At 40.6% G+C, this 17083-nt stretch overlaps 1 protein-coding gene across 1 annotated transcript in view; it reads right to left on the bottom strand.

Annotated features, from left to right (window-relative positions):
• dicer1 (dicer 1, ribonuclease type III) overlaps positions 1-17083 on the bottom strand; it is a 48994-nt gene that overhangs the window by 19400 nt on the left and 12511 nt on the right. Inside the window, exons 7-22 of the mRNA XM_042500226.2 lie at positions 16758-16892; positions 14125-14285; positions 13762-13930; positions 11999-12471; positions 11549-11681; positions 9521-9763; positions 9177-9331; positions 7682-7814; positions 7123-7198; positions 6886-7025; positions 4370-4549; positions 4035-4248; positions 3077-3230; positions 2788-2970; positions 2136-2241; positions 1187-1362 (exon numbers count right to left, since the gene is read on the bottom strand). Of these exons, the coding sequence (XP_042356160.2) occupies positions 1187-1362; positions 2136-2241; positions 2788-2970; positions 3077-3230; positions 4035-4248; positions 4370-4549; positions 6886-7025; positions 7123-7198; positions 7682-7814; positions 9177-9331; positions 9521-9763; positions 11549-11681; positions 11999-12471; positions 13762-13930; positions 14125-14285; positions 16758-16892 (2831 nt within the window). The remainder of the gene's footprint in view (positions 1-1186; positions 1363-2135; positions 2242-2787; positions 2971-3076; positions 3231-4034; positions 4249-4369; positions 4550-6885; positions 7026-7122; positions 7199-7681; positions 7815-9176; positions 9332-9520; positions 9764-11548; positions 11682-11998; positions 12472-13761; positions 13931-14124; positions 14286-16757; positions 16893-17083) is intronic.

Here is a 17083-nt window from a genome sequence, read left to right as displayed (position 1 = left end):
ATATATATATATTTCTGTTATTTAACTAGTGTATATGCACTTGATTCATTTTAGCTCAGTGTGAGAGTCTTTCCTGTGCTTCCTGTCACTTTGTGCTTCACCAATGCACAGACAGTGGGCAGAGTGAACAAAGGCAGAGAGGGCAACGCAACCAGCAGCACAGGTACTTGAGTTAACAACCTCTCATTTTATTAATGTAAGTGCAATAAAATCTTTCAAATAAGTGTAATTTATCATGTTGTACACATGTCGACCCCAAACTAGCCGAGCCGAAGCTGACAGCCGTCTCCCTCCAACAAGCTTGTTGCAACTCAGCTCCTGTCTGTGCAGCAGCCCAGAGCTTAAAGGTGTGTTCAGAACTTTTGTAGCTTGTAACTGAATCTCTGTAGTTTGAAGTTTACTTTCTCCCCTCTTTTGCTGTTTGTACAGCAATAGGATTCTTGTAAAACCACTGCAGATGGAAAACCAATATTTCCTATTTTGGCTTATCCACAATAGAAACTATAATTAACAAGACAACATGGGACTTTTATTGTGAAGAATTTATAGGAAATTAAAGGTTTACTGTTTTACAGCTGCCTAACTCAAAACAAGTGCATCATATAACGGTAAGTGTATGTGTTAGTTATTCTAAAGCTGTAACATTTCATTCTATTTTCTATATTCAGCAGTATTTAAGTTTATCACTGATGTTCTAGACTAAGAGACACAATATAAGACTTAAGGGTTTTTTGTTGCTGTTACAAAAAACCTTTAAAGTTTAAGTCGAGCACTTTGATATTTGGACTTAAGTCAGCACAGTTTTATGTTCATGTTGCTTGTTTAAAGCCCCGTTTCGACAGCAAGTATCTTAGATGTGTTCTCTCACTTCAGTGTCTATGAGTGCAATAAACATTTTTCTTTGAAAAAGTAACAGTCGTGAGAGAACTGTGATCACTAAAGTCTGAGGGAGATAATCATGATGCACACTTTAGCGAGAATCTTGTAGCCCTTCTTCATATATTGCATTCTAACACAAGTGGGAATTCTGCATGATTTACCTTTGTGCAACTGTAGTGTTACAGTAGAGTATAATGGACTACGATGGAAAATCCGGATTCAGCACATTAAAAAATAACTTAAAGTGGCTCATTTTTATTAAACACTGAATTTGTGTGTTGTGTAGTGTACAGTGTGTGAGAGGGACCTGAAATCAGGCGGGAGGGTCTGGGCTCCCACTCCAGCTTCACTGGCTGTCTGGGCTCGGAGCTCCTCAGCCGTCAGAAGGCAGTGGAGGCGGTAGAGGATGCTTGGCAGACACACTGCTTTCCTCCACAGAGAGGCCGGGATGGGGTGGATGGCACACAGCTCTGGAACCAGGATCTGGCAAACACAGCACAGTACAGAATGTATGGAAGCTGATGGAGCTGAAACTCATTTATACTCACACAGACAAAAAGCAGCTAAATGTATACCAATAGCAGCACTTTGAAAGAGGAAAATCAGGACTTCATCAGTTGTTTTTTTTCAGGTAGTAAATAAACTGGATCTGTATCACTGTAGATGCATACATTAGTTGATCAGTCCGTATTAAAAAGTTTTAAACTTAGAAATGCCCATAATGAAAACAGGTCAAAAATGAAATAAAAAGTAACCTTAGTAAAATTATGTCAATTTTTATAATAATAAACGGCAGTAACAAAGACAGGCAACTGGACAAATGACCATTACTATTTTAACATTCTGCATGGATCTATAGAATTAGGTAAGGAGAAAGGCAAATTGTGGACAGCATCGATCAAAGGTTAAACAAACAGATCCATGAATTTGAAGGATTAGAGTCTAGGTAGGTATTCAGACTAAAACAGCAATGACAAACAGTATGTTAGGTGAACCAAGGTTTAACTAACAGATCCGTGAGTTTAAATGTTTATCGGACACCGAATCACTGCACAGCACTTAATTACACCGAGACAGTTTTGTTTCTACAACTCTGGAAAGTCATACCCCTTTAACACATTGTTATTTGATGATGCTGTATTTCAATGCTGCAAAAGTTATGCCAGGTGTGGCTTTTTTTGCCAGAGCCCAACAGAGTGGTCTCAATGAATTATAACATTTTTCAGCACAGTGCTTCTATCAGGAGCAGCCAGTACCTGTTTGTTCTGCAGACTCTCCCACTTGGCCTTCCTCTTCTCTGCACTGCTCAGAGGAAGGGCTTTGCCCTTCTGGTTCAGGTGCCGAGGGGTTAACAGGTTGAGTCTGAGAGCACAAGAAAACAAGAGCCCATTCTTAACACATGTCCACATACAATTCATACACAAAGAGGCATGCTCAAGTGCTGTCATTACAATGTGACTGTGTGACAGTGCTTGAAAAAGTGTTGAATGCTAATTACATCATAAGAAAAGATCAAGGCTCAGTGACTGACTTCAAATATTCTGAGAAAGTGTTTAAAAGGAGTACTCCACAAATTTTTCTTTGTATTCCTATAACACTGCCAAACTGACAGTGGACAGTTTGAAAAAAGTCATAATTGCAGAACCAGAGATATCTTTTTGACTGTGTGCATTCCTTTTTACTGACTAATGGCCTTATACAACTTTTTCCACATATACAACATAAACTCTCCAACAACTAGAAACACAATTTGATGTGTGAAATGAATGAAGTTCCCCTTTTAAAAACCGTGTAAAGCCTGTTCTTTTGTTTTGAAAAAATTCCCAGTTAAACCAACACAGCTTTCTAACAGAAAATAGTCTGCGATCTACAGCTTAATTTAACTGTCATGATGGCTGTTCTGCTGACCTGGAGGAGGTGTGGTCAACGTCCAGAAGCGGCTGGTTCAGGTTCGACAGGTCAAGGTTGTACTTGGTTTTGTAGTACTCAGCAAACGTCTCGTACTCTGGTGAAGGAAACTTACTGAGCGGCGTCAGGTCTGTGTACACATCGGCAACATAGAAGCGGTGAGGCTGGTCGAAGTTACGATACCTGGGGGAGGAGGAGCAGTGTGATGTCCGTTACGGAGTTAGTTTGTTCCTCATGCATCAGAGGCAAGTATACACAGTCAGTGTATGCACACAGGGTGCAGTGGTACCTTGGAATGATGACGGCGTCCTGGTAGTCCTCCAGCTTGAAAGTGAAGGGGTTCTGCTTGGTGTACTGAGTGGTAGGAATGCCAGTGCGGGCCTCAGACTTCTCAATGTCCTCCATGAACTTAAAGTCCATATCTAGCGTGTTGGAGTCCCCAACTGAACGAGCCGATGCAGCAGCAGAGAGAGCACAATGGAAGGAAACTATTAAGCATCAGCGCATAAGGTGAAAAAGTCATCTAATAAGGTTGACTAATTGTTTGTACTTACATTGATTGTATTAATATTTGTATGTTCAGAGAATATATACTGACTCAGTATAAAGAGCAAAGGGTTGGTGATATATGGAATTAACCAAAGCTGCAAACACTTAGGATCCCTGTGTGCTCAGCTGAGATCTGGTATTTTACTACTGATGGTTGAAAGTGGACGGTTTATGAAGTCAGAGGAAGGACTGAGGATTTGTCGTATGTGTTGTTTGACTGGTACAGAAAATGAGTTTAATTTTGTTTTCTCCTGCTCTGTTTATGTTGAACTGCACACATTTTTGTTTAGTAACATAAAAACAGATATTGAATTAGTACATATGGATTATGTACAATGATATATGTGGTTATTTACATGAAGCATTTAGATTAGCTCATTATCTGGAGAAAACAAGCTCCTTATCAGGATAAACTCTGATCTGTGAAATACAAATAAAAAAAAAAAAATCACAGTACAATTTGTTCATTTTTTTGCAAGAATATTGGTAATATATTAATTTGTGACTTAATTTACTTTATGTATCTATTTTTTGGCCGATATCTGTAAAACCAGAAGGTGAAGCATGCTTTGTATTGTTATAGTGTCTTGTCAAGGGGGATGACACAGAAATAAAAACAACCAAACAAACTCACTCACTAACATACTCGCTCACTCACTTACTCACTTGCTCAGTCACTCAATCGCTCACTCACTCACCAACATTCAGAGGTAGAACGCAGTAAGCCGAGTCAGCCAGCGTGGGCTTGAACTCCAGTGCAGGTTTCTCCAGGCGGAGGATGTGGGAGAAGATGTACTGGTGCAGGCGGGTGATGAGGTCGAGCTGGGCGGTACTGAGCGTGAAACCAGACTTCTGCAACTCGATGGAGATGGTCACCTCACCCGAGCGAGTGTACACCGGGAAATGGGGGATCTGGACAGAAGAAAAGCATCCGTAGGCAATGACGAGAGCACACTGCTGGAGTCATTTCAATCTTTTAGCAAGTGAATTAAAGAGTGAAAACATGGAACAAAGGTGGAACCAGGTGACATACTCGAGGTATGGGTTTGGCAGTCAGGATGCCGAAGCACCTGGTGGTGTCCTCCGGTGGGTAGAGCTTCCTTCTACGGAAGTTGAGTTCATCAGGGAGAGGGGTGGTGAGGACCATCCCTATCACATATAGGTAGTAGGTCTGCTCCGGGACAGCATAACTGTCCCGCAGACACTCTGGTATCTGCAGAGGACAAAACACAAATGGAGAGACTTTTCACAAAATTCTACAAGAGCCTTTTGGATTATTATTGAACCTCTTGGAATGCAAGGAATTATTATTATTCTCTCCAATGAATTGCATTTTTGGAGGTCTAAACATGCTCAAAAACTCATGACTCTTGGTACGCTCGTCTGGCCCATTGAAAAAAATTTCATATTTTGGTGGTTTCAGAAACGGGCGTGGCAAAATGGCTCCACAGCATCTCCTAATGTGTAGCCCCAATGGCTGGTTCCATTTACAATTCCGAAATTCAGCACACATTTGCATCATGCCTAGACGCACAAAAAAGCCTTTTGGACCCACCCCCAAATGCAACATGAAGTCTGCCATTTTGAATTTTGTGCTGATTTTTGGCAATTTCGGGCCTCGTACTTTTGCTGTCTTGTCCTACAGGATTCATCTGATCGACTTCAGTATTGGTATGTCCATTCTCAACCCCTTGGTGATGAAAAGTTATCACAGTGTTGTACAAAACTTTTACGGTTTTCCAGTTATGTGGCATACAATTTTGATGTCTCACCATAAAACAGGAAATTGTTGTGACTTTGGTGTACATTGTCCGATCTGCCTGAAACTTCAAACGTTTGATAAAGGTCCCTCCCTGAACACTTCTGTATAACAATATTCACCAGTCACGATTGCGCCACCTATTGGCAACAGTAAATAACGTTTTTTTAAACTTTCATCAACTTGGCCTACACACTTAATCGGATCCAGTTGTAATTCTGTCTGCATGATCTTAAGACCTTCCCACTTGAAAGTTATCAATGGTCCGCGCAAAACTTTTACAGTTTTGATGTTTTGCAAGAAAACAGGACATTGTTGTAACTCTGGTGTACACTGTCCAATCTGCCTGAGACCTCATGGGTTTTATTAGCGTCCCATCCTGAACACATCTGTATGGCTATATTCACTGCTCATAATAGTGCCACCTACTGGCAACAGGAAGTAAGCTTTGAGGGACAATTATCATTGGATTTACATGATATTTACCAACAAATGATGTACACAAAGATAACATGGAATTTGTCTCTTGTCCGCTGTCACCTAGTTGCCACTGGAAGTACTACACTATGTGAAATAGCTCACTCCAGGGTTCAAACTCTTTGCGTATATCATCCGACTTTCACAGAAATGAACAACCGCTTTAGCTGCAGTCCCACCACTACCCCGACATACATGGGAGTGCGAGGGCCCGTTCATCGCCGCTTGCAGCTTTAATTTCATCTTGACATTTATATCATTTTATTGCTGAGAGACAGACATGTGTGTAAACACATCAAGATGTATAGGAACTATTGAAGGAAAGTATTTCATTGTGATTTTGATGACCAATATTGTCATTGTGATCTAAAGTTCAAATATAGTCTCATGTATCAACATCTCACCTAAAAATTCATATAGAAGGCCTGTATTGGATGTTGACAAAGTATTAAGGAAGATAGGTTTGTACAAAGGAAAGTCGAACTTATTTATGAAAAGAAAACAAAACTGAAAGTGTGATACAGCTAACTGAATTGTTGTACATCAGGTATAGTAGTGCTGAGCAATATGGAGAGAAAATCTAAATTAGGGCTGTCAACATTAACGGATTAATTGCTGTGTGACTGAGGTCCATAATTTATGCTTTAATTCTTTTAAACTGCGTTAATTACCAGCTGACATTCCCCTCTTTAAGAGGCTGCACTGAGTTGAGTTTTAAAGCTACAGTGATGATACTGATAAGATCTGAAACTATATGATCTGTGGAATGCAGCGATAACCAACCATGTCACGCTAGCTTCTCAGTAAGGGGTCGGAATAACCTTTCAAATTTAAGCTAAATTTTAGCGATGGAAGAATGGCAAGGCCATTTTGACCTCTGACCTCCAGATATCTGAATGAAAAAGGGTTCTCTGAGTACCCATGAGTCTCCCCTTTACAGACATGCTTTAGTTAGCTTTATAGCTAGCAAGGTTGACAGTGAGCAAACTTTAACATATTGTTAAAACTTTCGTAATGCAAGTCAAAACTGAAACTGTCTACTGTCTATTTTGAGAATGACTGACTGGTAAATCCTGATTTTAACCTAAAAATAATTTATGACTGGAGACCAAGAGATGACAGAAATGTGAGGATTCATGGGGACACAACTACACATTATGCTGCAGTATGATACGACTGCACATCTATTTGTGAGGTTGTTTTCATGTTAGTATATCAGTGACTCATTTCTAAGCATTTTTCACTTAACAACATACTAATTTCTGTACAATAAGCGTGCCAATGTTCAGTCTCTAGCACAATGACTTTCTTACGGCTTTAGGGTAGCACTGCCTCCTCTTGGTGGAGCCGGGCCGGCCTGGTACACTGGTCTCCTCCTCATCGTGAAGGTCCAGCTCCTCTTCATACTTCACCGTCTCCTTTCCCACTGGCATCAGGTGATCGTCCAGCTCACCTGGTGGGAAGAAGGTCAGACAGACAAGTTCAAATATCTGCAGGGAAAAGTTCTAAAGAGGCTGCAATATTTTGCTAAATCTCAGTTCTGGTTTTACCTATTTTGTGGAGTTTCTCACAACATACTAGTGCAACTGCTTTCTCTGCCAGTCTGGCACAATTCATTGAAGGACCCTGGAAAGACAGAGACACAGCAACACAAGAATTCGTTATAGGATTCATTCTCAGTTAATCCTAGGAGGGAGCTTTCTTGGGAAGTTTATTCCATGCAATTAAACCTTTGATTTCTTTTGAGAACATGGCTAAAATGGCTATGAAAAACTTGGCAAGAGATGTCCCACAAAGTGCAAGGAATTAGGAAAAAAATGACCAGAAAATGAGTTTTAAGAGAGAAAGAGAGAAAAAATTGCATTTGCTATTATTATTGCAATAATAAGTAATAACTATTGTATTTTAATCATTTTGGTGGTTTTTTTTAGCATTTTTCCTTTTTGTTAAACATTTTTCCTTTCCTTTTTTGCCAAATTTCAGGCAATTTTTCTTTTAACTCGTAAGTTGTAACTTCTTCCAGTATTCATGAAGGAAATAAAAAAAGGTTTTAAAAGGTTATGTGTTTGACCATGACCAAATACTCAAAATATTGTTGCTCTTCCTCACCTTAACAGGAACTCGCAGAGGGGAGTTGATGGGTAAGTAGAGCGTGGACTGGAAGCGTTCATCCTGCTTCTCCATAGTTTTACACTTGGGTGCTAAGTGGGTGAACGGGTCGCTGGGCAGCCGAGCACAATACCTGAGCACCAGAGCAAATGCCACATTAAGAAACCCCATTCTAAAGCTGTTGTATATTTCTTTGCATTCTTTTCTAAAAGCTGAAGCAGGTCTCTTTTATGAAAAAACATGTTTTGTCATATTTGCTGACACTATATCCTGAATGTTGTGCATGCAACAGATAATCTGCGAAAAAAATCAGGATCCTCTGGCTCCTCCCAGTGCTCAGAGTGGCTTTTACGAGAATCCACCACCCCTGAATCAAAACATCCAGTCAGAGCCAGAAAGACTCTCTAACGCTGTCTCAGTCACACGCTGCACTAACAACAGCATAAAGACAAGTAAACAATAGAAGACCAACAATGAAAAGGAAACTAAAAAGTGGGACTAAAGGCCCTGACACACCAAGCCCACAGTCAGCCGTCGGTCAATGTTGGGCCACTGATGAGCGTCTGTCGCCCATGTCGCTGTGGTGTGTCTTGTCTGCTTTTTTCTCGCCAATTGCTGAATCAGCATTGAATACAGCAAATTTCATCAGTGAATGAAATAACTCTGACTTGCTCTGCGCAAAACATCAGCAATATTACTGTAATTTCAATAAAACACAATTGTGAGATGACTGAGGAATTGTGGATTCAAAACTTCTGAATGATCCGCTCAAGTTTTGAAGAGTTATGTGATGCAATAACAGCTCTTGTAGCTCCTGCTGCATCATGAGGGAGCCAGTTCCTACTGACAAGCACATAGCCATAGCATCATGGGACCTAGAAAAGCCAAAAAGTTTTTCCAAATATCGTTTTTTTGAATTGCCTGAAATACCACCTCATGTGACCATGAAAACTTGTGCAATAATGGAATTTTTTTAGAAAATGAAGTGTTTCCATTAGGCATATTTTATATTTAAAATTCTAATTTGTGCAGTTTGTGGGTAAATGGAAACCCACCTAGTTACGAAGTGAGGCAACGCTGCGGTTGGCTTTTGTTGCTGCTCGTCCTTTGAGGTCTGTTTGGTGTCCAGGCTCTTAAAGCAAGCTCAAGATAAGAAAAGCAAACATCGAAACAGCTTTCCCAAGGTGGAGAGTAGTAAGGACTTGAAGGGATTCAAATCGACGCCAGCTAGGGCTCAAATTAACTCTCTTTTTGAACTCGCTTTTTGTCATCTGTCTTCTTCTGTTTACTTGCCTTTGCCGTGGACACTGTTGTTGTTAAAGGAAACATGGGCAGTTTTTGGGGGTTTTTTTACGCCTTGTTGTTGCTCAGTCATTGTGTTTGCAAAGCTACTCCTGAAGTGACAGGCTCAGCAAAAATGCCATTTCGTAATTTTTATTAAGAAGTGCCTTCTGTAGGTTTCATGAATTGAGGATTTAAAGACACATCAGCCTACCTGTTGATGTGTCCGATGGCTGTGTTGATGGTGACCCGGGGACCTCCATCTTCAGATCGCAGCACGTAGGGTGGGAGGATGTTGTCATCGTCCAGCACCTGCTCCACTTCAAACTCACTCACCTCCACTGACTTGGAGCACTTGTTCCTCAAGATCTGCTCAAAGTCAAATTAAATCATCCTCACTACCTCCCTCTTCCCTTTCCATTATTACATATTATTTCTCCTAACATACCTCCTCAAAAGACAGGATCAGAAACTAACTTAACACTCACACTTTGTAAATTATGTTATTTATATAATAATCTACTGACTAAATCAGAGGAGATAAAGAGAAAAGGTCACCTTCTCTATGGCCTTGTAGGTGGTGAGATCTTCTTCGAAGGCTTTGGTTCTCTCACTGTCAGCCAGCATGATGTAGTTGGAGACGGGCGCTCGAGCTCGGCCTTTGGACTGGACGTAGGACCTGTACTCTGTGGGCAGGTCGAACCGCACCACCAGGTTACACTTTGGAATATCCACGCCCTCCTCCACAATGCTGGTGGCTATCAGCAGGTTGGTTTCATGGGCCCGGAATTTACGGAGAACCTGTCAGAGAGACAGAGGGGGGCAAACAGGACTGAGTCTTGATACTGCCTTGACAACAGGTCGAGAAATGCTTTCCTAACCATGTTATATGCTGTGATAAAAATCATCACTCAACAGATAAACATTTAGAACATTCACAGGCTTCCCATATCATTTTGAGTTCAGAATTTTTGTTTTGCTTAGTAGGACTTCTTTCTTGCAGTTTTCTCCTCAGTACCAACAAGTAATTAACCACAAAATACACAAAAACAGAAAAAAAAACAAAAAAACAACAACAACAACACAAACCTCATAGCCATCGACTTTGTTCACGATTAGATTTTGAATTTTGGTAACGTCTGGCTCCTGAATCTCCTGAGTTAGAGACAATCATTGAGCCCAACTCTAAGTTTATTTTGCCGTTACTAGTACTGTAACAGTTTTACACAACAGTTTTGTTATATTACTGTAGTATTATTGTAGTAGTAAGTTTTATTAATGATGTGAATGTACTGTATTTTGTAGCTATTCATAATTATATATTTAAGAACACTTTAAACTTTTACGAGTTAATATATCATTCAAGTTCAAATTTACCTTTGCAATAAAAAAACTGTTCTGTATCGACTTTGTCCTTTGTTTTTTCAGTATCGATCCAGGCACCGTTTAAGCACCAGAAGTGTTTTAAAAGTCTTGTTTTAGCACCAGTATCAGAAAAGAAAACAAACAAACAAAAAAAAAAAACGGTGTAGTGTCTGACAATGACTGAGTACCATGGGAAAGTTCTGTGGTAGCCAGAAGCTGTATATTATCCAAACTCGACATTAGCTGTAGCGAGCATGAGTTTGAAACATGGACATTAATGTGAATGACAATATGAAAGAGAGACCTGATGACAAGCTTTCATGAAGAGAACAGGTTTGTCTTGTCTGCAAAAAAGTCATTAAATCTCGAGATTCTTAGAAAGATCAGAGGTTTTGCACACTATACATGCTATTCACACTGTATTATAGATTGATTTTTCTATATTTAACATACTGCAATATTGTATGGGCGAGTACATTTCTCACTCATCTTTATAAAACTTCTGCTGCTTCAGAAACAGTTTGTTAGATTAGCGACCTTCTCTAAAGTTGTTGTATAAAGTGTACCTCTCTTTTATAAATTGCAGTTGTTGAATATTTTTGACATTAATATACTTCAAATCTCTGCATTTGTCTTTAAAGTGAGATATAAGGCTACAGATTTACCCTATACTTTTAGATACTATTTTGTAAAATTATCAATTCCATATTTATAGAACTAGACAGGCTCAGAATCTTCATATTCCTTTGTATAACCATTCGTGTGGTCAGTTTTTTGTCAAATATTGTGGAGTCGTCTTATGGAATGAAAATGTTCATTTACTGGATTCTTCTGTTACGTTGTCTATGTACAGAAAGAGACTTCGAAAAGCTCTGCTGTCAAAAACATCTTATTTGGATCAAGAATGATCCCTCTATGAACTGATGTTCACACATTCAAAATGATTATTCGCACTTTTATTTTTTAACCCTATACTTATACTGTGCCAATTTTTAGCATCTGAATGTATTGATGTTTTGATTGCTTGTATTTTAGTATTCATATATTTTCTGAGTGTGTTTTTTATAAAAGCCAGCGCAGGTTTCTACCACACCCTCACATTTACTTTTTATATGTTTTATCCCATTGTGCTTTCTATTATGCGATACAATTGAACTGAACTAAACTAAACTAAACCTGTGTCTCCGTCGGTTCACTGTCCAACACGATGTGTGCGTATACCTCCTCTTGTTTCCTGAACTCCACCTCCATCTGCTTGTTGCGCGGCTGGTTCTTGCCGATGCTGTGGCCCGTGATGAAGTTGCTGCTGATGTAAGCGAGCTCTGGGTCCTGCTTCCCTGCCTCTTTGATCAGACTGAGGAAGAAACACACAAAGTGTGATGTAATAACACATCAGTAACGTTTGAGAGGTTCTTTAGCTGCAGTAGCACAAAGCCAGAAAGACCTTCATCATTCTCTTAACAATAAGCAAATAATTGTACATGTATAAAGCTTCACAAGGAACCTCTGGGTTCTGTTATTTACGTTTTAGGCAAAAAGGGACAATGGTTTCTTCACATTCATGGTCACCAACAATTAAGTAAAACAAAAACTGATGTAAAGTACAGCTAATGTTTCTGCGTAGAGTCAGTAGAGCCCTCAGAGCACAGTGCAAACAGACAACAGGCCTACCGATTGAGGACGACAGCTGTGTAGCGCCTCTCCACAAAGATGATCCCACACAGGATGTTGGTAAACGGTGAGGGGAAGTTGGCTTCAGGCCTCTCTTTGGCCTCAACCTCCTCGTCCTCATCTTCGTCCTCAGAGTCACTCCAGGACACGTAGTTGTCTTGGTTGCGGTTGTTGTACCACTCCACACTTTCAAACTGCTGCCGCTCGAAGGGCTTATATTCGTGCAGGATCTCGAGTAGCCGTAAGACCTTGGGGGTGACGAACTTGAGGTCCAGCGAGGCGGGAGAGAAGTGCTCCTCACACAGGGCATGCACTTTGCGCAGGATGGTGTCGGTGAAGAGCAGAAACTTGCGGCTGAGCTCCTCCTGCTCATGTTTGATGTACTTCTGGAGCTCCCGCACCATGATACCTGCTGCTTTATCTGCACACCAGGGCCCCAGCACTTGCAGCACAGCCAGGCAGTCACTCAGGACCTGCAGAGGACACACACACTGTCAGCAGCAGTTTCATTTGATCTCTCCTCACTTACAGTCACTTTCCAGCAACATCAACTACACATTAACGAAAGGAAAACAGGTCTTAATTTAGCCCCTGTCCCAAATTTCCTCTAAACAGTCTATGCTCCAGGGGCAGTAGTTTCTGATAGCCCAGGAACCATCATAGCATCACTGACAGGTCAAACACAAGCATTGTGGCTGCTAAAACTTCAAAAACGTCAAAAAAAGTAAGATAAAGTGAAGAAGTCTGCAAACAAAAGCTTTTGAGCAAACTCTGACAATTATATCATGTTTCACCACATGCATACACCCAGCAAAACACCCATTTTCACAATCTACTCAATGACTTGTTGCCAGTTTATGCTTAAATCCCCTCCACATATCAGTCGTTCAGTGCTGTGTAGAGAGGAGGAGAGCGGGCATGAACAGTGAGAATGGGCCAGAGCAACACGCTCGTGCGGTAGAAACAGTAGGGTCATTTAATTCCTTTCTAACCATTTTACTCTTGCACCACAACAGCCGTCCTCCCAGACATTCTACTGGATCAATAGTTATCTTCCTGTACTGCTTTACTAAACACCATTTGGCAATCTTCCTTATTATCTCTGTTTCCAAAATTATTGAAAACATCACCGTCACAAAATACAGTCATTCCCAAAACTGTGATCACTCTGTGTTGTTGTATCATCATGCTGTTGATGATGCATGCATAAAGAGAGCATTCAGATCCTGATTCTGTGTGCAGACTGGTGCTTTCACACAGACAGCTGAGTCTGAACTCCAAAGAGGAACACCTGTTCAATTGGTGTGCTGTAAAATTTACACCCATAATGCCTTCTTTCTTTTCCAGCTGCATACACGCAAACACCTTAACACATATACATGAATGACCTTCATAACCACCCAAAGCAAAATATCCGGTTTGCATATTAATGACAATGATTAATGATCACGTCTTAGTATGTTTGCTGTTGTTTTTGTTCGTTCTTCCTGTTTTTTCTTGTCTTGTCTGGCCTTGTCTAAATTTCTGTCTCAACCTACCCCCATGTATGTGTTGCCTATCAATACCCTGTTTTTGTTATTGTTTTTTTTAGTACTGCCCTTTTGCACTCACTAATAAAAAAAAGAACACCCACAGGAAGGAAATTTGTGTTTGTACGTCATTATACACACACATATGGATACACATCTGATTTTGAAATATTATAATAATTATAATGAAAGAAAACCAAAAATTAAAACACATTGACTGCTTGCATCTCAGACCTGTTTGGAGATGAACGTGGGATCGCGGTCCTCTCTGGCAACAGATATGTTGCAGTCATTCAGGAAGTGGAGCGCTTCATCCAGCTCCACCTGCAGACAGGAAGAGAGGCCGCTCTTATCCACGTAGGGGCCGCAGTCCAGCACCACCTCTCTGGGCTGAGAGGCGTATCTGAAATATAAGAGATAGATATACATTAATCAGGTGGTTTACAAAGCTGATTTTCCTTCTCTGTTTGAACAGTCTGGATTCAGTGAAATCACTTGTTGCTATGTTAAGCTGTAACAATCAAAACTGGACACATTCAGCCACAGATGCAGATGTTGAGTCCTGGTATAGATCATACATATATTTGCCCGTAGTACCTGTCCAGGACCACAAGGTCGGTGGCAGTTTCAGCGTTGCTCTTCAGGATTCTCTCCAGATTCTGGATCTTCTGCTCCAGTTCTGACGGGTCACACTTCCCATTCAGGATAGAGGCTGTGAGGCCCAGAATACGAGGACTGCAGGAGCAGCCCTCAAACAGCTGCACAGAGAGAGAGAGAGCAGAGAGACAGAGACAGAGACAGAGACAGAGAGACAGAGAGACAGAGAGAGAGAGAGTGGAGACTTTGAAAATCTGTATAGTACTATAACACTGGATTCGGCCCACAGTAATCTCCTATCCTATCCTATTGGACATTTCCCTGACATCTAGAGCAAAGGAATTATAACAGCGATCTTTAAAAATGGAAACAAGTTTGACCCAAACAATTACCGAGGCATATGTGTGAGCAGCAACCTGGGGAAGTTATTCTGCTGCATCCTCAACAGCCAACTGCAAGACTTCTTCAGAGATCATAATGTCCTGAGCAAGACTCTGATTGGATTTACACCACAACAAAGAACTACAGACCATATCTATACCCTTCACACCCTTGTTAGTAAACATGTCCACCAAAACAAGAAGAAAATCTTCTGTTGTTTTGTTGATTTCAAAAAAGCATTTGATTCAGTTTGGCATAATGGTCTATCCCTGGAATTAAATGAAAAAGGTGTAGGGGGGAAATCTATGATATAATCAAAACAATGTATACAAATAATAAATGTGCTGTGCAAATCAGTAATATGGAAATAGATTTCTTTCCCCAAAGTAGAAGGGTGAAACAGGGCTGCAGTCTCAGCCTGACCCTGTTTAATAATTATATTGATGATCTGGCAAAATCACCAGAACAATCAGATATCCCCGGCCTCACCCTTTCTGACTCACAGATTAAATGCCTGCTCTTTGCAGATGATCTCATATTGCTGGCTCCATCTAAAGAGGCCTTACACAGCAACTGGATCATCTGTAAACTTCTGTCAGACCTGAGCCCTGATAGTTCATCTGGAGAAGACTAGGGTTATGGTCTTCCAGAAACGACCCAGATGTCAGGGAAACCAAAACAGGTTTTTGCCTGGCTCAACTGACATCGAACACACACACAACTACACATATTTAGACATTACCTCTACAGGACATTTCAATCTGGCCCTGAATGATCTCAGAGACAAGGGGAGAAGGGCCTTCTATGCTATAAAAAAGTCCTCAAACATGAATATACCCATCAGAATTTGGCTCAAAATATTACAATCCATAATCCAACCAATAATACTGTATGATAGTGAGGTATGGGGTCCTCTTGTAAATCAAGACTTTGAAAAATGGGACAAACACCAAATCTAAACCCTACACACTGAGCATCCTCAAAGTCCACTGGAACACGCCCAAAAATGGCTGCAGGGCTGAATTAGGACAATTTCCCCTTTTAATTAAGATTCACAAAAGAGCCATCAAATTCTACGAACACATAAAAGCAAGCAACCCCAACTCCTATCACTACAAAACTCTTCACTGCCAAGAGGAAAACATAGAGAAGAGTCACTGCATTGTGCAGTGCTCGACTGTCAACTTAACGCTTCCCTTTGCTCCTGTCCTGAAGGCTTGTGGCTCAGCCACACAACAACAGAACCAAAAACACTCTTAGTCATTAATCTTGTGACATTAAACAGAAGATTTCTACCATGACAAATAAGACTGGGAGGTATGTTAAGAGTTGATGATCTGGCCCAACAAAATTATTGCTGAAGAAAAAGAACATTACATTAACTACTGGACATCCATCACAAATACTCAAAACAAACTTTATTGCTGTTTGGCTCTAAACAGACAATACACGGTGGCTGGCTGAGCAGCGTGCCTGATCAGAAACTGAGAAAGACATTGACTGTGTACAGACTCAGTGGTCCCAGCTTGGCTATAGAGAGTAACAGACACAGACAGACATGGCTGCCTCGTGAAGACAGGCTGTGTCAGCTCTGTCCACAGAGAGAGGTGGAGACAGAGACACATTTCCTGCTACACTGTAGCACATATGATGATATTAGAACAAAGTTCTTCACACAAATGAAATGTAAATGCCAAGATTTCGATGCTCTCACTGAGCAGACAAAAATACAGTATCTACTGATGGAGAACAGTGTCTGTGTCATAGAAGCAGCGAGGTATGTGGGTACATGTCACAGCCTACAGGACAACCTGAACAACAACCTGACATGACGTTTAGACGTCATTTCTCCTGCATGTCTCACTTTTTGTTTTTTTTGTGCGTTTCATCTATATACAGTAGACATACGACACACACACACACACACACACACGCGCACACACGCACGCACACACGAAACAAAATGTTCTAGCTCTTTTTATTTATGCATCTATTTTTTTATCCAATGGACTGCTGTTGATTTGAATATCATTATTGATTTTTTTGTATTAATTTATATCATCATTTAATTGTATCTGAGGCTTTGGTAATATTGTTTTACAAACATTCATGCCAATAAAGCAGACTGAATTCAAAAAAAAAATTGAGAGAGAGAGAGAGAGAAAAAAGTCATACACTATTCTCTTAGAGAACTGTCAGTCAAACTAAGAAACGTAAATTCACTACACAAAAAATTGCAACCAAGATCTCACCTTCATTATCTCACAGTAAGGGTGGTCTGTGATGGCCAGGTGACAATCATCAAAAACCACCAAGTTGATTTTAGACAACGGTAAGATTTTATTCCTCAGGACGTGCAGGAATATGTGGCAAGTCATGACCAGCACCTGTCGAGAAGAGAGCAGAGAATGACAGGAGGGAGGAGGATATCACTGTCAACAGTGACCACAGCACGAGACAGTCAATGAGATGGCATTGATGATGAAGGTGCAAATAACTGCTAAGTTTGAGTCAACCATGTGACTCATGAGTCCGCAGTAATACATTGTCAGCTGGCGCACGTCGGAATTCATTTGAT

The sequence above is a fragment of the Plectropomus leopardus genome, chromosome 14 (genome assembly GCF_026936395.1).
Source record: "Plectropomus leopardus strain MGB_pleo_1.0 chromosome 14, ASM2693639v1, whole genome shotgun sequence".
Taxonomy (NCBI): domain Eukaryota; kingdom Metazoa; phylum Chordata; class Actinopteri; order Perciformes; family Serranidae; genus Plectropomus; species Plectropomus leopardus.
Note: the sequence above shows the minus strand (reverse complement) of the source record. Positions and strands in the feature narration are given on the sequence as shown.